Source organism: Rhinopithecus roxellana, chromosome 11 (assembly GCF_007565055.1).
Source record: "Rhinopithecus roxellana isolate Shanxi Qingling chromosome 11, ASM756505v1, whole genome shotgun sequence".
NCBI classification, from domain to species: domain Eukaryota; kingdom Metazoa; phylum Chordata; class Mammalia; order Primates; family Cercopithecidae; genus Rhinopithecus; species Rhinopithecus roxellana.
Window position 1 is genome coordinate 40,568,794 of NC_044559.1, and position 25,701 is coordinate 40,594,494.

A 25,701-nucleotide genomic window follows, 5' to 3' on the forward strand; every position below is an offset into this window, starting at 1 on the left:
TTTACTTGCTGGATCTGTACTTGCCCGCCTCTAACAGAGCCACGAATAAGGTCTCCAACCACTGGAGATATGAAAATGGCGCTTAGTCAGGTGACCTATCTTTACTCAGACTGTAGGAAGGCTGGCCTCCGGGTCCCTTTATGTTCTTTTTTTTTTTTTTCGAGATACAGTCTTGCTCTGTCACCCAGGCTGGAGTGCAGTGGCTCAACCTTGGTTCACAGCAACCTCCACCTCCTGGGTTCAGGTGATTCGTCTGTCTCAGCCTCCCAAGTAGCTGGGATTACAGGCACCCACCACCACACCTGGCTAATTTTTGTATTTTTAGTAAAGATAGGGTTTTGCCATGTTGGCCATGTTGGTCTTGAACTCCTGACCTCAAGTGATCCACCTGCCTTGGCCTCCCAAAGTGTTAGCATTACAGGTGTGAACCACCGTGCCTGGCCCCCTTTACATTCTGAGGACCTAACTGAATGCAGCCCTAGAGCCTGGGTGTCTATCAGGATTTCCCAAAACATTGTTGTGCATGGCTTTGAACACAGAAAACATGGAGTGTTCAAACCCTGCACATTCCATAGACTGGTCTGGCCCTTGACGGGCTCCTGGGAGATGACATCTAGGCCCTCAGAATATCCAGTCTAATCAGACTGTCTTTTCATGCTGAGGCCTGGCCATGCCAGATAGTTTATGCAGGCAGTGTAGTTTATGGTTAGAGACACGGGCCATATGGTATCAGTTTGGCCTCTGGAGGAGCTAGAGACTGAGTCACTAAGATCAGCCACATGGATGTTCCACACCTATGTGAATGATCCTCAATTAAAAAAAAATAAAAAAGCCGGGTGCAGTGGCTCACGCCTGTAATCCCAGCACTTTGGGAGGCCGAGGTGGGTGGATCACTTGAGGTCGAGTTTGAGAACATCATGGCCAACATGGTAAAACCCCATCTCTACTAAAAATACAAAAATTAGCTGGGCATGGTGGCTCATGCCTGTAATTCCAGCTACTCGGGAGGCTGAGGCACGAGAATTGTTTGAACCCAGGAGGTGGAGGTTGCAGTGAGCCACGATCACACCACTGCACTCCAGCCTTGATGACAGAGTGAGACTCTGTCTCAAAATAAATAAATAATTTTTTTAAAAAAGGACATTTCACAATGTTCTATAGCTTGGGAAGTCTGAGTAGATATTAGATGATATTGGGAATTATTGTTCATTTTGTTCATTTTATTGTACAATTTTATAATTGTATATAATCATGTGGTAAACAGTGACGATATGATATATGTGTAGAGCATGGAATGATTGAATCAAGTTAATTAACACATCCATCACCTTAAATACTTACCATTTATTCCTTCTAACTGTAACCATGTATCCTTCGTCCAATGTCTCCCTATTCTCTCCACCTCCCAGCCTCTGAGGACCACCATTCTGCTTTTTACTTCCTTGTTTGATTGTTTTAGATTCCCACTGACTCCTAATGTCCTTGTTTTAGGTGAAGCATTATGTCTGATTTTCTTTAAAATAGTTTGCCAGCAAAATATGAGCAGAGAAATGAAACATGGCAAAGTGTTCATTATTAAGTCAAGGCAATGCTTTTGTTATGGTTGTATTTTTACTTTTCGGAATATTTTGAAATTGTCCTAATAAAAAGTTTGTTAAAAGTGATGGGTTAGTGGCAAACTGAGCAAAATGATTTGTCAGCACTGAATAGGTAGGAATACAAAAATATGGACATCTCCACTGAAACTCCTCCCAACTCTGCCACAGAACTGGGCATAGGCAAAATGGCACCTTGGCTGCCGAAGGTTTTGTGAAGTAACCAATCTCCCTAACGGGAAAAATCAGAGTACAACCTCAAAAAGCTCATGCATGGAGGAGGAGGGGCTGCCTTCTTCTCACTCCACACGGCTGGACGAGGAGGTGAGGACAGGGTTTGTGGATTATCCATCTGCTGAGAACTGAGACACCAGAGCTGGACGGCAGGATGATGGCACAGTGGGAGGCCCAGGACCCTCAATACCCCACCCCCAGCATCACCACAGCTCCCGGCTCACATCGAATGTTCCGCCTGGGTGGACTTCTCAAGAAGATGCTTGCTATGATCAGAATGTTTGTGTCCTCACCCCCAAATTCATGTTGAAACTAAAAGCCAAGGCAAAAGTATTAAGAGGTAGGGCCTTTGGGAGGTCATGAGGCTGGCGCCTTTGCCAGTGAAATTCGTGCCCTTATCAAAGAGGCCCCAGAGAGCTGCCTCACCCCTTCTATCATGTGAGGACACAGGGAGAAGACGTCCATCTGTGAAGGAAGCTGGTCCTTGCTAGAGACCCCGAATCTGCCAGCACCTGGTCATGGACTTCCCTGCTTCCAGACTGTGAGAAATAAATGTCCATTGCTTCTAAGCCATTCAATCTAAGGTATTCTGTTACCACAGCCCAAATAGACAAACACAGTGTCCCTTAAAAACTGCCGGGCACAGTGGGTCACACCTGTAATTCCAACACTTTGGGAGGCTGAGGTGGGTGGCTCACCTGAGATTAGGAGTTCAAGACCAGCTGGCCAACATGGTGAAACCCCATCTCCACTAAAAATACAAAAATTAGCCAAGGATGGTGGCATGTGCCTGTAGTCCCAGCTACTCAGGAGGCTGAGGCAGGAGAATCGATTGAACCCGGGAGGCAGAGGTTGCAGTGAGCCAAGATCACGCCATTGCACTCCGACCTGGGTGACAGAGTGAGACTCTATCTCAAAAAAACAAAAACAAACAAAAAAACACTGCACCCCAGGCTGGGTGCAGCAGCTCATGCCTCTAATCCCAGCCCACTGGGAGGCCAAGGCGGCAGATCACTTGAGGTCAGGAGTTACTTGGGAGGCTGAGGCAGGAGAATCACTCGAACCTGGGAGGCGGAGGTTGCAGTGAGCCGAGATCGTGCCATTGCACTCTAGTCTGGGCAACAGAATGAGACTCTGTCTCAAAAAAACCAAAAAATAACAACAAAAATACCCTGCAGCCCAGATGCTAGAAATATTCCATAGCTGAATGCAGTGGTAGTTATGAGTGTGTAGACAAATGGAGACATCCACGGAGCTGTCCACTTAAGATTTGTGTACTTTACTGAAATTAGACATGTCTTAGTTTAAAAAAAAAAATTCCTTCCACCACAAAAAAAAAAAAAAAAAAAAGAAGAAGAAGAAAATGCATCTCAGTGAGCTAGGGAGGAACGAGTGAAATTGTAGCCTCTTATCTGGGAAGCTTCAGAAATAAAACATTTTGGAACTACCACCCTGAGGTAGAACACAAGGATTTGGAGATACACTTTTAAAATGAAGTGATTGGAGACTGGGCGTAGTGCCTCACACCTGCAATCCCAGCACTTTGGGAGGCTGAGTTGGGCGGATCACCTGAGGTCAGGAGTTTGAGACCAGCCTAGCCAACATGGTAAAACCCCATCTCTACTAAAAACACAAAAATTAGCCAGGCATTGTGGTGTGCGCCTATAATCCCAGCTAATCGGGAGGCTGAGGCATGAGAACCCGGGAGGTGGAGGTTGCAGTGAGCCAAGATCATGCCACTGCACCCAGCCTGGGTGACAGAGCAAGACTCTGACTCAAAAATAAAAATAAAATAAAGTGGTGGGAAAGAGAGAAGTTTAGTATCTCAGCCATATTAAACCTTTAAGCCTCTGCACATCGCCAGTCATTTCTTGATCTCTTTGTTAATACAACTTTAGTACCAGGCAGTTTGTTGCACAAAACCCTGCAGTTCTTCAAGTAATAAACTCACATCAAAACACTGTTTCTGGGCATTAAAAATATATATATATAGCACTGATTTAAAAAATGAATGAAATGAACAAAGGTCTCCCACTAATGGCCCTTGTGGGATATTTGAGAGGGTTTTGGAGCCAGCAAAGGCCAAAGTAGAGAGTGGGGCGGGGTGGGTCCGGGGGTGGTAGTCGAAAACCAATGAAAGGAGGCAGACGAAAACGTCAGTGCAAGCCCAGGAAGTACCTCAAAACCTCACCTTCCTGCCGGAAGATGAACTGCCTGAACCGTGGGGGCCAGAAAGGATGGGAGCAGCCGCCCCACCTTCCTGCCCAGTCCCAGTCTCTGGGGAAGGGGTCTCCCCAGGTCACCCTTCTGGGGGAGAGAAGGAGAAAAGTTGGTGGGGGGAACGGTCTGACCAGATGGGTGCCCAGGGCCTTGGGGGGTCCTCCCGTGCTGCAGGGACCCGCGAGAAGCCCGGGAGCTCCCTCCCTCCACAGCTCACCAGCTCCCCCGTGAGCTCAAGCCAGGAATTTCAGGCAGGCTCTCGGGGGTCCCCAGACTTCCTTCTACTCCAAGGAGCCTGGGGAGCCCGGGGCCTCCCAGAAAAGCATATGGGCAGCTCTGCCCTGGGAAACCATGGTTCTTGTCAAGAAAAAGTCACCAAGGTCCAAGAGGCTCCTCCAAAGAGTGTCTACTGAATTCCCTTCCCCTTCCTTCGGACGCAAAATGTCTGGAGAGGCAACAACCTGGCTCCAGGTTGGAAATGGAGCCATATTACACTGCTGGGGCACCCACCACCCAGATTTCCCTCTCACTTCTCTGGCTTCTGCCTGCATGTCCCCTTTTGGGCCCTAACCCTCTCCTGAGAGCCCCCCGCCCACCCCTGGTTTCGAGCCTGCAATCATTTGAATGACATTCAGGTCCAGCTGGCTGCCCTTCCGTCAGCGACCTGAACGCAGGGTAACATCGTGTGCATGTGTGTGCGGGGCATTGGGGGGACAGTGAAAGAGTCCCAGGCAAGGAGCCAGGAGTCACACCCAGCCGGGAATCTGCTACCCTTCCCTGCGCACCTTAGGCAGATCACACGACCTCTCCCTGGTTTGGTGGCCTCATAATAATCACCAAGGTTTATTAAGCAGCTGTGTGCAAGGCACTGTGCTGTGCCCATTGCATGTATTATCTCATTGGATTTTATGTAGTGCCGCCCCCCACCCCTGCCCCAAATTCACATGTTGAAACTTAATCTCCAGTGTGATGATATTAAGAGGCAGGGCCAGCTGGGGCATGGTGGCTTACATCTGTAATCCCAGCACTTTGGGAGGCCAAGGCGGGTGGATCACTTGAGGTCAGGAGTTCGAGACCACCCTGGCCAACATGTCAAAACCTCCTGTCTACCAAAAATACAAAAATTAGCCATGGGTAGTGGTGCATGCCTGTAATCCCAGCTATTCAGGAGACTGAGGCAGGAGAATTGCTTGAACCCAGGAGGCAGAGGTTGCAGTGAGCGCATATCATGCCACTGCACTCCAGTCTGGGTGACAGAGCAAGACTCCATCAAGCAAGCAAGCAAGAAGGGATGGAGGGAGGAAGGGAGGGAGGGAGAGAAAGAAAGGGAAAGAAAGAAAAAAAGAAAGAAAGAAGGAAAGAGAAAGAAAGAAAAGAAAGAAAGAAAGAAAGAAAGAAAGAAAGAAAGAAAGAAAGAAAGAAAGAAAGAAAGAAAGAAAGAAAGAAAGAAAGAAAGAAAGAAAGAAAGAAAGAAAGAAAGAAAGAAAGAAAGAGAGAGAGAGAGAAGAAAAGAGTCAGGGCCTTTTGCGGGTGATTAGGTCATGAAGGCTCTGGGTCGACACCTGAATGAATGGGAATCAGTGCCCAGAGACCCTAGGGAACTTGCTTGTCCTTTCCAGCCGAGCATGTGCCCAGCATGTGAGGACATAAAAGTCACCACTGATGAGAAACAGGCTGTCACCAAACACCTCATCTGTCAGTGTCTTTAATCTTGGGCTTCCCAGCCTCCAGAACTGTGAGCAATAAATATCTGTTGTTTATAAGTTACCCAGGTATTTTGTTACAGCAGGTGAAACAGACTAAGGCATAGGGACCAATATTATCCCATCTAATACATGAGAAAATTTGAGCTTGAAAACATCCATGGTGGCTTATGCAAGCTCACAGGGCTAATAAGCGAGGGAGCTGGGATAAAATGTAGGCAGTTGAACTTCATGACATGAACATAACCACAATTCTCATGCTAACCAACAGTAAAATAATAATAATAAACAAACAATGAAGCTAGGCACAGTGGCTCATGTCTGTAATCCCAGAACTTTGAAAGGCTGAGGTGGGCGGATCACCTGAAGTCACGAGTTTGAGACCAGCCTGGCCAACATGGTGAAACCCCGTCTCTTCTAAAACTACAGAAATTGGCTGGGCATGGTGGCGCACACCTGTAATCCCAGCTACCAGGAGGCTGAGGCAGAATTGATTGAACCCAGAAGCAGAGGTTGCAGTGAGCCAAGATCATACCACTGCGCTCCAGTCTGGGTGATAGAGCGTGACTCCGTCTCAAAAATAATAATGATGATGATAGTTGTCAGTAGTTCTTTTTTTTTTGAGACGGAGTCTTGCTCTGTCGCCCGGGTTGAAGTGCAGTGGCTGGATCTCTGCTCACTGCAAGCTCCGCCTCCAGGTTCACGCCATTCTCCTGCCTCAGCCTCCGGAGTAGCTGGGACTACAGGCGCCCGCCACCTCGCCCGGCTAGTTTTTTGCATTTTTAGTAGAGATGGGGTTTCACCGTGTTAGCCAGGATGGTCTCAATCTCCTGACCTCGTGATCCGCCCGTCTCGGCCTCCCAAAGTGCTGGGATTACAGGCTTGAGCCACCGCGCCCAGCCGTCAGTAGTTCTTTTAGTGCTAAGGTTCTGGGGAAACCTGCAAATTTAGTAAAGGTGGACCCACATTTTCATGTTTTTAAGTCATGATGAGTGACCCCGCTCCCTTAGGAAAAAAGAGAAATACTCCCTCTGGGAGGGACAGGGACAGCCTCCTGGGAGTTCAGAGTCTCGCCTCTGCCTCTGCAATCAGCCAGGATCTGTAGACACAGATATTTATGAGGCAGCCTGCGGCGCTCTATTTCTTCCCCCATTCTTATGGGGGTGAGAGGGGCAGCAGGAGACCGAAAGCCACATACTTGCAAAGTCATCCTTCCTCTGGAGACCAAGAAGCAGCAGATTCTTTTCCTGGGAAACAAGTCTACCAGGCAGACATCTGTTACTCTTCGCGATCTGCATGCCATAACAGTTTAAAAAACAGAGTTTAAATGCTTAAAGAAGAAGAAAACAGTTTGCCTGTGTTGCAAAGCAGCATATAAACGGTGCTGGAATTAGCACAAGGGAAACATTTATCTTTCCTAGATAATCTCAAAACAGGACTTTTTTTTTGGATTGTATATAATTATGTTTATTGGCGTGGAAAGATGCTCATGATATATTCCTAAAGGATAAAAAAAAAAAAAAAAAAAAAAAAGCAAAACTGGTTGCAAACACAAACGAGGCTTTTTAAAGAAGCATTGACTCTGTCTCCCTGACTGGGACCGGGGTTCTCTGTGTATCCCATAGAAGAAAGGCTAGAATGGGACGAGACTGGCTGGGTAGCAGCCTTCTCCCTGGGAGAACAGAGACACGGTCACATTTTCTAGCTGGAATGACCGAAGATTTTCCTGAGCTGGATAAGCCCAGCCTGGCGTAGTGATGGATAGTGGGCTGTGGGGATCCAAAAGACCTGGGTTCCAGTCCTAGCCCCACTCACTATGAGTCGTGCTGACCTAGTGCAGGTTCGATGCTGCTGGAGTTCACTTCTCCACTGACACAGTAGAAGTCACACCTCCTGCGCACAGGGGAGGTGCTCATGAAAGGGTGGGCTTCTCTCCCTCCAATCTGTTTTTGTTTTTGTTTTTGTTTTGAGCCAAAGTCTCACTCTGTCACCCAGGCTGTAGTGCAGTAGCACAATCTTGGCTCACTGCAACCTCTGCCTCCCAGGTTCAAGCAATTCTCCTGCCTCAGCCTCTCAAGTAGCTGGGATTACAGACATCCACCACCACTGCCAGCTAATTTTTATATTTTTAGTAGAGACGGGGTTTCACCATGTTGACCAGGCTGGTCTAGAATTCCTGACCTCAAGTGATCTGTCCATCTCAGCCTCCCAAAGTGCTGGGATAACAGGAATGAGCCATTGCACCTGGCCTCCGATCTGTGTTTTTGTGACAATGACCTGGATCGGCCATGACCAATGGGCAACCCTGGAGTGGCAGGCTGTGAATGAGGTCAACCAAAATTTTAGATCCTGACCCATGTGGTATTAATTTGCTCACTCCAGGAACATTTCTGGAGTGCCTGCTCGTGGCTACCCTGGGCCAGGCACCAGGCTGGCTGCTGGGAGCACAGGAAAGAGACCTGGTCCCTGTTCTTGTGGGGAGAGGCCCAAACTGCTAACAGTCAGACCTGGGCTCTGAAGGGGCTGTGCAGGAGCATGAGGGAGGAGGGGCTGCCTCGAGGGATTTGGTCCCCTCCTCAGGAGCTAACACACAGCCTGAGACCTGAAGGATGAGAAGGGGCCGGCCACACCAGGGTCAGGAGGAAGCCACTCTGTGCATTGGCCGTGGCCCAGGCAAAGGCTGCGGGAAGCAATATCCTGCCTTGCTCCCAGTCGGCTTCAGGCCTGCGAGGCTGCAAAGGGCCAACTGCGGAGGATGGAGGGTGAGGTGGGGCTGAGCTACATCTCCCAGGCCTCGGTTATGATCTGAATTTTTACGTTGAGAACAAGGGCACAAAAGGGGCTTCAGCAGAGTGAGCAGTATGGCCAGGTTTGTTCTTTTAAAAGCTGGATACTAGACCAGACGTAATGGCTCACATCTATAATCCCAGCACTCCAGGATGCCAAGGCTGGAGGATCGCTTAGGGTGAGGAGTTCAAGACCAGCCTGGGCCACATAGGGGGACCCCATCTATAAAAAACAAACAAACAAACAAACATATATATATATATGTGTGTGTGTGTGTATGTATAAAACAAATTAGCCAGGTGTGGTGGTGTGTGCCTATAGCACCAGCTACTCAGGAGGCTGAGGTGGGAGGATCACTGGAGCCCAGGGGTTTGAGGCTGCAGTGAGTTACGATCACACTACTGCCCTCCCCTTTGGGCAACAGACTGAGACCCTGTCTCTTAAAAAAAAAAAAAGGATACTAGATGAAGATGAGGAGCAGGGGTGTGGAGTGAGGCGGACAGACTAGCTAGGAGGAGGATCCTCCGGGCAAGAGATGAGGTGACCTGGTCAGGGCCCGTGGCCATGGAGACCGGAGGCATGGACACGGTGAAGCTATATTTTGGAGAAGAATCTAGAGGACTTACTGATGATCAGATGTCGAACTGCAGGACAGAGGAGACTATCAGGCCACTTCCAGCTGCCCCTACCCAGTGGCCTTGTGGGCATCAGGAAAAGGGCTCCTCTAGACAAGCGTGCAGCACAGGGCACCCATGCAAGACCCTCACCCTGAGACCCTCACCTGCAAGTGCAAAGTTGTTCAAGCTCCTGATCCGCACTCAGAGACTTGGGCAACTTTGGACTTGCAAAGCTTATAGTGTCTGTGGCAATCCAAGGGACGGCCTGGGCTCTGCCCAAGGTTTAGGGACCATTTCAACACAGTGATTCTGCCGCTGGCTCCGGCTGTGCATGAAGCTTCTTCCCTCCCTGCCCGGGCACCAGACTTTTTACAGGACTCACTGCATTGGACGCAACTAACCTGGTGAAGAAAACAGTTTTTAAAACCCTGAAAGCTAATGTTACAAGACCATTTCGCACTTAAACAAATGCAAGTTCTAGAACATCTGCAGCCAAAAGGAAAGTAAATAATGACAGAATGTGAGTCATGAGTAGTTTGCAAAGCTTGTAAACAAAGCATCCTCCCAAATTCAGAGCCATGGCCTGAGAGTTGGGTACCAATTAATCAGCCCTTAGTTCTATCACACACAAAAGGACACATGTCCTCATTAGCAAGCCATGAGGGGAACTTAGCTAACTGACTGTCACTTTATTGTCTGGAGTTCACTTAAAACTGAAGTAAAAAGCTTATCCCCTGAAGAACAGAGCACTCATGCTCACATTGTTTGAAAGAATCACTTCACTGCCAGTGTCAACATGAAGCTTAACATCCTGACATTTATGGGAAAGGCAAAACAACCCCACTCGTAAACTGAAGAGATGAGCCCAACCAGCCATCGGTCCCTCTCCCGGGGGCTGGTCACTTTCTTTCTGATGGCAGTTGTTGGTGCAGACCTCATGTCCTCTCCTGGCCAGTTGCTCTCCAAGAGCAGGGTTAATGCCTCATTCTTTCACCCCTACATTCCTGTGTCTAGTATTTGACCTGGATATAGTAGGTGCACATTAAATATCTGTTGTGTGAGTGGATGAGCATCTTTCCCAAAAGGCCAATGTTCACCCCAGCCCTGGACTTCTCAGGGGCCCTGTGCAGGCAAAGGATGGACCAAAAAGGGAGCTGGGTAGGAGACAGAAGGTTTGGCTCCTGTCGCAGCCTCTGCCACTCACAAGCATGTGCTCAGGTGAGTCATGTCATCCATTTTGGTGTTCCCATCTCTAAAACAGGAGGAATAGCTGTCCCCCCACTTTTTAAGGGTTTGCGATGACATGATGGGAAAGAAGCACTTGGAAAGGGGTTCCACAAGTGTGATGTGATTCCCCTCACACCTCAGAGGGGAGTTCTGCAATTGAGAAGGTGGGGCAGTGCAGGACCAAGGTTAGAAACGGTGTGCAACTTACTCTCAGAAAGCCAGCAAGTAAGCAGAGTGGATTTGGAGGTATAATGAATGACTGCAAAGGCCACCCAGGCTGTGCTCTCTGCACATGGGAACTAGAAATCAGAGTACAAACTATGGAGCCAGCAGATAACACAAATATGGGAGTGGTCTAAGGTAAGGCAATAGGGAACGGTGGGACCTGCAGCCAACTAGAGATTACAATCACACTCTGCCTCAGGCATTTGCAAAAAGATTTAAAACTTACACCCCATGAAACAGCAAAATGCATCTACGGCCTGTTGGCTGGGAGTCTGAGACCCCTGCAGATGGCTGTATTAAGCATGTCATTTTTTTTTTTTTTTCAGACGGAGTCTCGCTCTGTGGCCCAGGTTGGGGTGCAGTGCCATGATCTCGGCTCACTGCAACATCTGCCTCACAGGTTCCAGTGATTCTCCTGCCTGAGGCTCCCTAGTAGCTGGGATTACAGGTGTGTGCCACCACACCAGCTAATTTTTGTATTTTTAGTAGAGACGGAGTTTCACCATATTGGCCAGGCTGGTCTCAAACTCCTGACCTTGGGTGATCCGCCCGCCCTGACCTCCCAAAGTGCTGAGATTACAGGTGTGAGCCACTGTGCCGGGCCTCTAGCATGTCTTTTTATTCCAATGCTCACTTGGGGCCTTGCTGACACTGGAGACACTGCCCCTCCCAGGCAGGGCCCCCTAATTCCTAGAGATAGTAAACAACTGAGTGTGCCTTTAATGTGCAAAGCCATGAATCCAGAGATGTAACCCAGATGCCTCCTTGATCAGTCTGTCACACTGGAGGCCATTACCCATCTGCCTTAAGCACCCCAGAGTCTGGCCAGACAACTAGGGACAGTCCCTATACCCCAGAACCTGCTGAAATGACTCAAACCAGCCCACCTGAAGCCTGTTTACCCTGCTTGCCTTTTCCAAAGAAACCACAGTAAAGGCTCTTGCCCATGTTTTCCCCTTGGGCTGCCTCCTGACCCTGGTGCTTCCCCCACGTGGCCCTGCATGATTATTGCATGCCGCCTCTGCTTAGGAACTGTGAGTAACACATTGTCTCTCCAATGGCAGTTGTCTCCTGACCTGTTGGCCTCATTAGGCCTGAACAGTAAGAAAACCTGTATTTTCATACATCTGTAAACCCCGCTGGAGCACAGCTCGTCACTGCTGCTTTATTGCCCCCCTGAATCTTGGCACCTAGCACAGTCCCTGGCACATTGAAGACACAATTTCTTTTTTTTTTTTTTTTTTTTTTTGAGACAGAGTTTTGCTCTGTCACCCAGGCTGGAGTGCAGCTCACTGCAACCTTCGCCTCCCGATTCAGGTGATTCTCCTCCCTCTACCTCCTGAGTAGCCGGATTACTGGCATGTGCAGTCATGCACGGCTAATATTTGTATTTTCAGTAGAGACAGAGTTTCACCATGTTGGCCAGGCTGGTCTCAAACTCTTGACCTCAGGTGATCCACCCACCTCGGCCTCCCAAAGTGCTGGGATTACAGGTGTGAGCCGCCACACGCAGCCGAAGACACAATTTCAACCCTAATCAATGAATGGATGGGCATAGGGATGAAAGCAAAGGGCTGGGTAAAAGCATTTGTTTAGCTATGTGGATCCCCTACACTTCAGCTTCACGTTTGCAATTGCTTCAGGACACTAAATTCTGCATATGCCTCAGTGCTGCGACTGGCATAGATGTAGGCGATCAGGCAGGAGCAAGCCAGATGGAGTGGCGTGAGTTCACACTAGTAGGAGTAAGCAGTGATTAAGCTCTGAGGCTCACCACCCCGCTGCCTTTCAGCTTTTCAGGCAACTCCTACGTGGGGGCAGGGGGAAGAATATTCTTTTAATGGCTGATCTTCTGGCTAACACTGGCTATTTGTTTTATTCAAACTCTTAGAAAGAGAAGGCTATCTCAAAGGGTCTCTGCGCCCATTGGTAAAAGGGGAAAAGCCAGAGAGCGGCTTCCTAGCCCACCTTCAGTCTCTGAGACCTGCCCACGACAGGCTCTCCAAAGGCAGCCAGTCAGGTCACCCTGAAGACTCCCTACGTCTGCAGTGGTGCAGTGAGTTGCCCCTGCATCCCTGAATAACTGAACTGCATTCAGTTAATAAACTGAAAGCTGAGCTAGAGAACCTGTGTTGTTTTTTAATCTTTACTCTTTAAAAATGCATCAATCTAGCCAGGCGTGGTGGCTCACACCTGTAATCCTAGCACTTTGGAAGGGTGAGGGGGCAGATCACTTGAAGTCAGGAGTTCAAGACCAGCCTGGCCAACATGGCGAAAACCCGACTCCACTAAAAATGCAAAAATTAGCTGGGCATGGTGGTGGGTGCCTGTAATCCCAGCTACTTGGGAGGCTGAGGCACAAGAACCACTTGAACCTGGGAGGCGGAGGTTGCAGTGACCTGAGATCATGCCACTGAACTCCAGCCTGGGAGACAGAGTGACACTCCATCTCAAAAATTAAAAAATAGGCCTGGATGGCCGGGCGCGGTGGCTCAAGCCTGTAATCCCAGCACTTTGGGAGGCCGAGACGGGCGGATCACGAGGTCAGGAGATCAAGACCATCCTGGCTAACCCGGTGAAACCCCGTCTCTACCAAAAAATACAAAAAACTAGCCGGGCGAGGTGGCGGGCGCCTGTAGTCCCAGCTACTCGGGAGGCTGAGGCAGGAGAATGGCGTAAACCCGGGAGGCGGAGCTTGCAGTGAGCTGAGATCCGGCCACTGCACTCAGCCGGGGAGACAGAGCGAGACTCCGTCTCAAAAAAAAAAAAAAAAAAAAAAAAAAAAAAAAAAAAAAAAAAAAAAAAAAAAATAGGCCTGGTGCGGTGGCTCATGCCTGTAATCCCAGCACTTTGGGAGGCTAAGGCGGGAGGATCATGAGGTCAGTTCAAGACCAGCCTGACCAACATGGTGAAACCCCGTCTCTACTAAAAATACAAAAATCAGCTGGGCATGGTGGTATGTGCCTGTAATCCCAGCTACTCAGGAGGCTGAGGCAGAAGAATCGCTTTAACCCATGAGGCAGAGACTGCAGTGAGCCAAGATCGTGCCACTGCACTCCAGCCTGGGTGACAGAGCAAGACTCTGTCTCAAAAATAAATACATACATACATACATACATACATAAAGCGCCAATCTGCTCTGCTTGACAATGAACTGAATTTCTCTGATCACGGGGCCCTTGGGTGTCATTCTCAGTATCACCGTCTCCTTCCTAGGTTCTGGAAATAGGCAGAGAGAAGACAGGTGCAGAGTAGGCCTGTCTGGGAAGTACCTGAGGAGGGTGGAGAAGCCTGTGTTTGCTGTTTCTGATGAATGTCGTTGGGTTATTTAGTGCTTGGCGGTGAACGGCTCCCTGAAGGCCATCCCTTTCCCAGGCCCTGGATGGAAAGGCAGGAAACATTTGACCACAGTGTCTAGACAGCGAGGCTAGGGAATCCGGGGGGCTGCCCAAGAGCTCATGTGGGGGACAGCCATCAGTAGGGTAACTGCGACCCAGAATAGAACCAGATTAGGGCTTGTAATAGGCATTATCCCAGTCTAATTATTAAGCTCAACCCCTCTTCTCTCAGAAAAGTGTCCTAGTTTGATTGATAAATTATACAGCCACCTTCAACACTAGGGAATTTTGCAAACAGGAAAGTCTGAGTTGGGAGACTCACACGCAACAGAAGCTGGTCACTTTGTACAAATAGAAAGGGCTTAGCAAACATCCTGGAAAAGGCCTGGTGGCAGCACCCAACCCCCTACAAATAGCAGGAACAATTCACTGAAGGGAACTGAGCCTGACCTTGGCCCTGGTAGGCTCTACTCTAAAAGTGGAGTTCCTGGGCTGGCGGGGACAGCCGGGCCCAAGCGTGGCCCATTCGCTGTCTCCCCACCCAAGAAGAGCAGGCTGAAAGGCAGCATTTCTTTTTCCTGTTGAAGTCTCAAGCCAGTTAGTAAGTTCTGCGGGAGCAGAGAGGAAAGGATTATGATGTGTCCGCGATGGGTACAGGAGAAAGGAAGAGCCCCACCAACTCCGTCCTCGGCACGTACCTGTGCTACAATGCCATTCAACAACACCTTGACTCGCCAGGGGGACCCTGAACAATTTCCCACTTGTGGGTCTTTTCCTTCCTGGTTGAGATCTTGTTTCTGTCAAGATGAACTATTTATCTGCGTTGCATGAAATGTCACGGGTTGTGGTCAAAACCGGGACCAACCCACACACAAGAAATAATAACCCTTTGATGACACTCACACACAAGTTTCCCAAATCTTTAGAGGCTGTCAGTGATTCATTTTCTTTTTCCAGCACTGAACTTGCTCTCGAGAAATATTTAACCCAAAAGGCGACTGGCAGACAATACCCCCAGTAGCCTGGGTTTGCCGGATCAACGCATGCTTGAGTTAATTTACCAAGTGACGTGTGGACATGCATCCACTCACCAGAGAGGTAGAGCAAACACTTACAAGGTAAAAGGTAGTGATGTGTTTCACCCTGCGGCCTTACATGAGGCTTAATTAAGCTACAAAATGCTCAACGTGTCCAGTGTTGAAGGAATCTCTGTTTTGTGAACTAAAACTTCCAAGTTATTATTTTTTTTATGTTAGCTTAGCCATCATGCAAAATTTACTGGTGAAGCAGTTAATAAAACACACATATCCCATGGAAGGGTTTTGTACATTTCAGTCCTTACAAATAACAAAGCAATGATAAACCCTGCACGGTCCTGAGAGGAAGTTCCTTTGCTTCTTAAAGCTGCCAGTCCTGGCTCTTTGGGGGCTCATGTGTTATAAATTCTGGAAGCTCTTTTAGCCGCAGTTTGAGCATCAGGCGAATCTTCTTCCTCTTCCTCGGTTCGCTTGTGTTTTAAAAACAAGTCAGACTTTAAGAAGCGGCTGTAGCTGTCATACTTCATGAGATTAAAGATCTACAGAGGAAAAGAAAAAAGAATCTGAAGGCTGAGGCGAATCCAGGCCATAAATCATCTCATCAAGTAAGTATTAGATACCTACCATGTGGCAAAGAATACTAATACGTGCAAAGAACACACTAAGAAAGCTCAAATAAGCCATCTGCTAGACAAGGCAGATTTCCTGGAGATTTTTGGTCATTATGCAATAATCTCAATGGAATATATAGACAGTCACATGAACAAATATGCCTTTATTTTCCACGGAAATATAGATTCACACAGCACTCATTCAGACCCTTGTACCAAGAAGGCCTTCAAGACTCTCCCCTTTATTTGCCTAGATAACACAAGGACGTATTTCTCCAAGAGCTTAAGGCAGCCGGATAGAAACCATTTCTGTAGAGGCAGTGGTGTTAAAAAGATCACTGATATATCATATGATGCCAGTATTGTTAAGACTCCCAGTAAGTCTGGCATCCGAGATCTCAAACAAACCTATTATTGTGCCAAGAGTCAAAATGAGGCATGCTCACTGCAGGGCAGGACAGTCAAACTATGATCTTAGCACGGGAACAGGCCCCAAATAAAGAACAAAGCAGCCAGCTGCAGCAGGCCAACATCTGTGCCATCAGACAGGCTGGGGAGCACATCCCTAGAATGAAACAAGTCTAAGGTATGTCAGGTGAGCGAAGAAGACACCGGACAGAGCTGAAGTGCCCCAGATTAGAGGGCGGCCCCTGCCGGTACAGCAGACACTCAGAAGGCTGTCCACAGGCACAGTAGCTTCCTTTGGCCGCCACTGAACCTCTGCTGGGCCATGGTCCTTGTGACCAGCATTCATCTTCCCCCACTCCTACCCAATCCTGTGCCATCTGCCCTCCTCCCTTGTCCCAGGAAAGGGGCAGGGAAAGGAGAAGCACAAAGCCTTTTCCAGCTGTTGAGGAGTATAATCTCTTTCCCACCCCTCATCTTTCTCTCTCTCTCTCTCTCTCCCCCTCTCAGACCTTTCCACTTAACTTTCAGTATACTCTGCAACTAAAAATCCACACAGTTCACCCTGGTACACGGAACAACCAAGTGGAAAGTTCCAGAGATGTCTAGAATGTCGCTGACTGCCAGACGGGGTTGTCAAGCAGATGGTAAAACCCTGACATATTTTAAGGCTGCCCTCTCCCAACACACATACACTATTTTATAAATGAAACATCTGAGGGGGCCGGGCACGGTGGATCACACCTGTAATCTCAGCACTTTGGGAGGTGGAGGCAGGTGGATCACTTGAGGTCAGGAGTTCAAGACCAGCCTGGCCAACATGGTGAAACCCCCGTCTCTACTAAAAATACAAAAATTAGCTGAGCGTGGTGGCACATGCCTGTAACCCCAGCTACTTGGGAGGCTGAGGCGGAAGAATCACTTGAACCTGGGAGGCAGAGGCTGCAGTGAGCTGAGATCACACCACTGCACTCCAGCCTGGGCAACAGAGCGAGACTCTGTCTCAAAAAAATAAATAAATAAAATAAAATAAAAAATAAATAAACATCTGAGGGACTCAAAGGACTCAGAACATCTGCTTGGCAGATAGGAGGTGCTTCAGGAGGGAACTGGAACCCTCAAATTTTACACCTTCATCTTCCCAAGATGGCTTCAACCACAGCAGAACCGCCTGAGTCACTGTGCTATAAACAGAGTCCACGACCCAGAGAAAGACCTGGGACTTTAGGTTTTCTTTAAACTGTTAAACTAGCGCCTGCCCATCTCCTGGTGCCCTTCTAGTACTGCCCGAGTCGTCCAGCTGCTCAGCAAGGCCCTGCCTCCTTAAGGCCCTGTCCCATGCCACGCTAGAGCAGTCGTCTGTCTTGTAGCCATCCTGTAATTCCAGGTGTGACTGTAATTTTCTGAGGTTTACAGAAAAAAAAAAAATTTAATCCCAGAAGATACAAAAATCATAGCCGGGGGTGAGGTGGGGGATGAGAAACACCATTACTCCTTCAGGGTGTCCCACCAAGGTGCTAAGCAAGCGTCACCATCTGCCTTATTCAGCCCTTCCAAGCACAAGAGCCCCCAAGGAAAACTTTTCGAGGCTTACCTAGTTCAAAGTTTGCAATGAATGCCCAAATGTGACTAATGAAACCAGTGGCACCAGGGTCCCGGCTGGCACCCAGCCTCAGTTCTGTGCCCACTCCCACCCCAGGTCCACGCAGATGGGACCTGCCACTCTGAGCAGGATGCGGTGCAACCCAGACATCTCGTGTGAAGTCTTTGCGCGTGGGAGAGGAACATCCTGTTTGCCTGTAGTGGCTCTGAGGCTCAGACTTCAAAGTAGAGAAGAAAAAAGGCTGGCGTTGGGGGCACCCAGGGCAGAGGAGGAGGGGGAGGGAAGGAGGCTGCTTGAGCTGGGAGGAAGCTCAGGGACTGCACCGGGCTGGCAGGACTCGACCCTGAGATCCGGAGGCTGCCAGCAAGCCTGAGGGGAGGGGGCTGCAAACTATTTATTAAGAGCATAAGGGCCACTCCCTACTGGGGCAGGTGTGAAATGCCCTACAAGTACAGAAGTCCCTCAGGCAGAGGTTTTGTCCTCTGAGAGCCCTTGCCCATCTCCCATGCTGCTGCAGTGACTGGGAGGTGGCTGTGGCCGTTGGACCCAGACAGGCTCGAGAAAGAGAGGATGTCACCCCCAAAGCCTGCATGTGCCTGGGCTGTGGGAAGCCCAACTGCTCTACATGGGGTGCGCAGGCAGACTTCTGACTGCCACCGGCCAAGGACCCCCTGGGCCTGGCTCAGGAGCATGCAGTAACAGGGTGCTCCTGGGACGGGGCTCAGCAAAGGTGACTTAGAGGATGGAGAATGCAACTAAGGCCGGGCGCGGTGGCTCATGCCTGAAACCCCAGCGCTCTGGCAGGCTGAGGAGGGGATAGCAAAATCCTGTCTCTACTAAAAATATAAAAATTAGCGGGGCTTGGTGGCACCCACCTGCAGTCCCAGCTACTAAAGAGGCTGAAGTGGGAGGATCACCTAAGCCTGGGGAGGTTGAGGCTGCAGTGAGCTAGGATCACGCCATTGTACTCCATCCTGGGTGACAGAGTCAGACCCTGTCTCAAAAAAAAAAAAAATGCACCTACAACTTTCTTCCAAGAAAGCGGCCAGAGATAGTGTGCCCAGGTACTGGCCAGAATCTCATCTGTCATAGGGAAAAGAGCTGTAACTGGGGTCCAGTAAATGTTTACCACTGACTGAACAGAAACCGTTCGCTGCACAGCAGCAGAGGCTGGGGAAATGAATCCAGCTAGTACCCGGCCGCTGTGCCCTCCAGCCCCGCGCTAGGCAGCGTGTGGGCATTCTTTCCTTCAATCCCCTCTCCAGCACTCTGAAGACCCTGATTTGACAGAGGAGGACACGAGGGGCTTAGGGGTTCATCACAGTTCCGGAGGCTAGAAGTCCAAGGTCAAGATGCTGTCAGGGTGGGTTTCTCCTGAGGCCGCTCTCCTTGGCTTGCAGACCACACCGTTTCCCTGCGTCTTCACGGGGTCTCCCCAGTGCATGTGTATCCTTACCTCCTCTTCTTACAAGGACACCAGTCAGATTGGATTAGGGCCCACCTCCATGTCCTCGTTTAATGTTAATTACCCCTTTAAAGGTCTATCTCTAAATAAAGTCACATTCTGGGGATTAGGACTTCAACATATGAATTAGGGAGGGGAGCACAGGTCAGCTCATAACAGTGAGCAAAAGAGAAGGGCGGGAGGCCAGCCCTCGCAGGCTCCAGAGCCCCTACTCCTGACCATGAGGCCATCTGCCACTCGCATGGCAGGACAAAAAAAAAACGAGGGCTGCAAAGAGAGTAACATGGAAAACTGCCCGTGAATGTTAAATGACTGATACTAAATTTTAAAAACACACCCTGTCTAAAAACAATGATCCCAAATACGTTCTTTTTTGTTTTTGCTGTTTGTTTTTTTGAGATGCAGTCCCACTCTGTCACCCAGGCTGGAGTGCAGTGGCGCAATCTTGGCTCACTGCAACCTCCGCCTCCCGGGTTCAAGCGCTTCTCCCACTTCTGCCTCCTGAGTAGCTGTGATTACCGGCGTGCGCCACCACACCCAGCTAAGTAGAGACGGGGTTTCACCATGTTGACCAGGCTGGTCTCAAACTCCTGACCTCAGGTGATCCACCCTCCTAGGCCTCCCAAAGTGCTGGGATTACAGGCGTGAGCCATCGCACCTGGCTCCAAATACATTATTTAAGAGTGTATCCATGTGTCTAAGTGAGAAATAAATGTCCCTAAAGGTCAGTAGTGGGGTAAGTGCTGCTCCCCTAAACTTACGTTCACCTGGATTCTCAGAATTGACCTCATTTGAAAAGAGGGCTGGAAAAGGGTCTCAAAATGAAATCACACTGCATTTAGGGTAGGCCCTAAATCCAAGGACCGGGTGTCCTTATCAGAAGAGGAGGGGTCACAGAGAGACACACTGAGGGAAGAAGGTATGTGAAGGCAGAGGCAGACATCGGTGATGCAGCCATGAGCCAAGGAGCGCTAAGGAGTGCCGGCAGCCACCAGCAGTCTGGGAGCTGAAGGGGCAAGGAAGTACCCCCAACACCCCCCCGCCACCGCCCACCAGAGCCTTTTGGACAACAGGGCCCTGCCAACACCGTGATGTCAGATTTTCAATGTTTCTGCTGAGCGAATGCGTTTCTGCTGTTCGAAGCCACTTGGCTTGGGGTCATTGCTTACGACAGCCCAAGGAGGCTCATCGAGTCATCTTTTTGATTTTACCTCACCCCTGCTCAAACACAGAAAATGAGATGGGCCTAGGGGTCCCAGACAGTTCCAACAAGCAGGGCTCCCTGAGGGGGAGAAATGACCTCACCAGGGTTGGACTGTGATGGGCACCTGAACAACATGGTCAGACTCCTTAAGTGTCCATGAGGAAGAGAAAGAAGAAAATGGAGCCATCTGGGCTAAGCGGGAGGCTGCAGGTGACTGGAAGACACGGGAGCAGAGCTGAGGCAGCCATCCGTCCAACGAGCGGCTGCTGGTGAAGCGGAAAACTCAAGTTGGCAGCTGAGCTGCATTCTGTATCTTTTTTTTAAATTTTTTTGGCCAAGACAGCTGTGGCTTAGCAAGGTTTGGGGTTTTGGCAGCCCCACATCTGCGAGCTGCAGGCCTGGACTGTAAACTGTTTAGCATCGTTGCCTTGGGATCCAATCCTACAGGCTGCTGGAAGTGAGATTCGGACAAAAACGAGGAGGGAGGCTTCCTGCAGATGTGCAACTTTGTACAACCGTCCTGCAAAACCAGGTCTTTATATCACCAAACCACCTCCTCTCCAGATCCCAGACATGGCCATGACTAAGCAGGATTTGCCTTCCTGAAAGAAAAATATCCATGCAGTGCTCCAACTTCAGACTGTTCAAAATGTGCCGCTCCAGGAAAGGACGTCCCCCTGACGCACACTCAGCTGTGTAAAAACGAGCTCAACCAGCCTTGGAGGCCCCTCTGTGAATGTTGCGTCTGTCTCCATTCATTGCATTTCAAGCCTAATAAATATTTTAACACTTCTCAGAAGACAAGTACAGAAGACCTAAACAGGCCGGGCGCGGTGGCACAAGCCTGTAATCCCAGCACTTTGGGAGGCCGAGACGGGCGGATCACGAGGTCAGGAGATCGAGACCATCCTGGCTAACACGGTGAAACCCCGTCTCTACTAAAAAATACAAAAAACTAGCCGGGCGAAGTGGCGGGCGCCTGTAGTCCCAGCTACTCGGGAGGCTGAGGCAGGAGAATGGCATAAACCTGGGAGGCGGAGCTTGCAGTGAGCTGAGATCTGGCCACTGCACTCCAGCCTGGGCGACAGAGCGAGACTCTGTCTCAAAAAAAAAAAAAAAAAAAAAAAAAAGAAGACCTAAACAAAACACGCATCCTCTCTTCTCTTCAAAACCCTCCGCCATGTTATTTCAGGCACGAGAAGAAAACATCATTCCTTAAGGCAATGCAAGTTTAATTAATGGGATATCATATTTGCTTTAAGAACTTGGTTTCATTTTTACATGAAAATCGCTGAAAGAAGGTGGAAGCACCGCCGTCTCTGAATTGCGGCTCTAGAATGCGTCCTCTCTCCACACACATGGACTACAGACGGGCTTGTGTACCCATGCGAGGAGACACAAAGGGAGAAAAAAGGAATCTCCTGTCCCTCCAGCCCTCAGAAGTGGCTGGGCATTGACAAGGCTGTTGGGGCAAGGCACAAACAGGCATGTACCCACCCCCTCAAGTAAAGACCATTTCCCTTTCAAGTGGGAACGGGCTGCACCCAGGAGGAGGTCTGAGGGCAGCTGGCAGACAGCAAATGAGCAGACGAAGCAGCTCAAGTCAGCCCTTGCCCCAGAGCACCAGGACGGGCCACACAGAAGGTTCTGTTGTTCTTGCATGGCGCTGCAGCTTCATAGACAGACCAGCCAGAGATGACAGTGTGCCAGGGGTGGGATTGGAAATCCACAAGGAGTCTGGACACAACAGGATCAGAGAGACCTTGCTTGGATGAAATCCCCTCCCAAGCTCATGGGTTCAGTGCCGTCACACGTGTGGAGCCGATTGTTCGCTTTTCTCTGCAGTCCATAGGACTCAAATTCCAGGCCCAAATGACATGACTCACTTTCTGCTGGGGGTGAAGGCATTTTAATTTTGCCTTTTGCCATCAGAAGGGGAGTTGAATGCTCCTCTGAGTGCCACTCTCCCCTCCTCTTCCCCCAAATACCTTTTTTCTTTTTCTGAGACAGAGTCTCACTCTGTCGCCAGGCTGGAGTGCAGTGGCGCGATCTCGGCTCACTGCAACTTCCAACTCCCTGATTCAAGCAACTCTCCTGCCTCAGCCCCCCAGGTAGCTGGGATTACAAGCATGTGCCACCACACCCAGCTAATTTTTGTATTTTTAGTAGAGATGGGGTTTCACCATGTTGGCCAGGATGGTCTCAATCTCCTGACCTCATCATCCTCCTGCCTCAGCCACCCAAAGTGCTGGGATTACAAGCGTGAGCCACCGTGCCCAGCACCAAATACCATTTTAAAGTTGCAAGAAACATCTCAAAGTATCTCGAATACTGCCCTTCCCGCCCTGACCCTTGTGAGGCAGATGGCTATGGTGTACACAGACAGCCAACCTCCCTTCCGTTTGAATAAAAAACCACACCTGCCTTTTCTGGCGGAGCATGCTGGAAGATACCCATTTCTGCCCTGCGTTTGATCTTTTGGAGCAAATGTCACCTGGCACCCATAAGACTGACACATCCTAAGTCCCTTGCTCTGGCCACCACCACAGCCTCTGCCACCACCCAGGAGAGGGGACCAGGGTCATGCAGGGGCACTCAGGCCCAGGTCCCGTTTGGAGAAATAATAGAGAAGGGTAGAGAATGGGCCCCCAAATGTCCGCCACAGGCCGGACAGCCCCTTTCTCACCCTCCCAGGCCCTCAATAGCTGGTCCACCCCTCTTACTTATGTTGAAAAAGGAAGCATTTCTCACCTCTTACTTTCTGGGGAAACTCAAAAGAAACTGCATTGCTAAAAAGGGACCCCATTCATGGTTCCTTTCTCTGTCAAGGACGTGGCTGGGAGCGCTGGCATCTCACCCAGGCCTTTTCCTTTTTTTTTTTTTTTTTTTTTTGAGACAGAGTTTCACTCTGTCGCCCAGGCTGGAGTAGAGTGGTATGATCTCAGCTCACTGCAACCTCTCCCTTCCAGGTACAATCGATTCTCCTGCCCCAGCCTCCCAAGTAGCTGGGATTATAGGCACATGCAACCATGTGCAGCTAATTTTTGTATTTTTAGTGGAGACGGGGTTTCACCACATTGGCCAGGCTGGTCTCAAACTCCTGACCTCAGGTGATCCACCCACCTCAGCCTCCCAAAGTGCTGGTTTTCCATTTTTTTTTGTAAGCACCAGAGGCTAAGGACTTCTTTTTGAGTGGAGAAGGCCACCTCATCTCTGCTTTTCCAGGCTAGAGTTTAGCACCAGAACCAAAGCCTGGAGAAGGCATCCTAATAGACACAAAATCTGCTTATTTATTTATTTTGAGATGGAGTTTCACTCTTGTCACTCAGGCTGGAGTGCAATGGCACGATCTCGGCTCACTGCAACCTCCGCCTCCTGGGTTCAAGTGATTTTCCTGCCTCAGCCTCCTGAGTAGCTGAGATTACAGGTGTGTACCACCACGCCCAGCTAATTTTTTTGTATTATTCATAGAGATGAGGTTTCACCATATTGGCCAGGCTAGTCTCGAACTCCTGACCTCAGCTGATCCACCTGCCTCGGCCTCCCAAAGTGCTGGGATTATAGGCATGAGCCACTGCGCCCGGCCCAAAATCTGCTTTTAAGTGTAGGCATGGGGACCTGTGATATTCATGGAAGAAGAATGAGCACCCCACTCCCCCAAACCTATGCCCTTCTCTTCCATGGACTGAGAAAGCCACGAAGCTGCCATGTGCAATGATCTGGACCTTTCCATCTTCATCAAGCTCATGGCTGTTCCAGACCATGCTGTGCTATAGAACTTAAGCCAAAGGCTTCTGAGCAAGAAAGATGTGTAAACTGGGGCTAAGAAATATGCCAGAGGAGAACTTTGTTTTAAATCTTTCATATGGAACAACTGTAAGTCACTGAGCAGACTTTAATGTGTTCCATTCTTCAATGTTTGAGTAGAGCCTGAAAGGACCAATGATGGCATTGATTTCCCGCTAGGGAGAGAGAGGGAGGGGCAACACTGGGGGATCTTAACTTTTCACTTCATACCCTCCTGGACACATGAATTTTTTTTATTTTAACAATGAGCATGTACTAATTTAACAATTTAAGATAATTTTAGGCCAGACACTGTAGTTCACGCCTGTAATCACAGCAACACTTTAGGAGGCCAAGGCTGGAGGACTGCTTGAGCCCAGGAGTTCAAGACTGGCCTGGGCAACATAGTAAGACCCCACCCCTAGAAAAATATATTTTAAAAATTAGCCAAGCGTGGTGGCACACGCCTATAGTCCCAGCTACTCGGCAGTCTGAGGTTAGAGGATGGCTTGAGCCTGGGAGGCCAAGGCTACAGTGAGCCATGATGGTGCCACTGTATTCCAGCCTGGATGACAGGGGGAGCCCCAGCATAAAAAAAATTAAAATAGGCAGGGCACAGAGGTTCATGCCTGTAATCCCAGCACTTTGAGAGGCTGAGGTGGGCACATCACTTGAGGTCAGTTCACGAATACCCCCGCTTCACAAATGAGAAAAGCCAGGCACAGAGAGGGAGCAAGTCTTGCCCGCAATCTCACAGCAACTAAATTCTAAAGTGAAAGAAGGCTGGGCACAGTGGCTTATGCCTCCAATCCCAACACTTTAGGAGGCCAAGACGGGAGGATTGCTTGAGGCCAGGAGTTTGAGACCAGCCTGGGCAACATAGTGAGACCCCATCTTTACAAAAAATAAAAATAAAAAAATAGCTGAGCCTGGTGACACTTGCCTGCAGTATCAGCTACTTGGGAGGCTGAGGTGGAAGGATTGCTTGAGCCCAGGAGGTCAAGGCTGCAGTGAGCCAAGATCACACCACTGTACTCCAGCCTGGGTGACAGAGTGAGACCCTGACTCAACAAAAATAAATAAATAAAGTCAAAGAAGTTGGGGTAGGGGCAGCAGGGGGAGTCAGATCTAAGGAAATAAGATTGTGGTTATCAGAGAGAGACTTTTTAACACCAGGGCATTGAACGCTCATACACTGCTTTGCAGCACAACTCAGAGAGGTAGCAGAGGATTTGCCCAAAGCCCCATATTACAGATGAGGACTTGGAAGCCACAGTAAGAAACAGAACCTCCTGGGGTCAGACAGAGGCAAGGCTGGACTAGAAGCCCCCACTTCTGCCTCTGGTGCTCAGGGCCAAGCTCATGTACTGTCATAACGGTGATGAATCTGGCAGCTCCATATCCAGCGAGTATTGGACAGGGGGAGAGGGGGAAGGGGAAAGTGGGGAGGGGCAGAGGTCAGGCCACTCCCACCCACCATACAAATGGTGAGCCAAGGTCAGGAGGTCAGGGTTTCACAGCTGACTTTCTAGTAATAGAGCTGGCTCTGCACTGAGCCATCCACCTTCTCTTGCCCAGCTGGTGTGGGACAGGCACAGCCCTGAGCTAGGGACCTGAGCCAAGGTGCTCAGGCTCTAAGAGGTC

The 25,701-nt window shown here is 49.5% G+C and overlaps 1 protein-coding gene across 1 annotated transcript in view; it reads right to left on the reverse strand.

Annotated features, from left to right (window-relative positions):
- Window positions 1-15,136: 15,136 nt before the first annotated feature.
- Window positions 15,137-25,701, reverse strand: part of RGS10 (regulator of G protein signaling 10) — a 42,875-nt gene continuing 32,310 nt past the window's right edge. Inside the window, exon 5 of the mRNA XM_010375977.2 lies at window positions 15,137-15,522. Within this exon, the coding sequence (XP_010374279.2) occupies window positions 15,376-15,522 (147 nt within the window). The 3' untranslated portion in view covers window positions 15,137-15,375. The remainder of the gene's footprint in view (window positions 15,523-25,701) is intronic.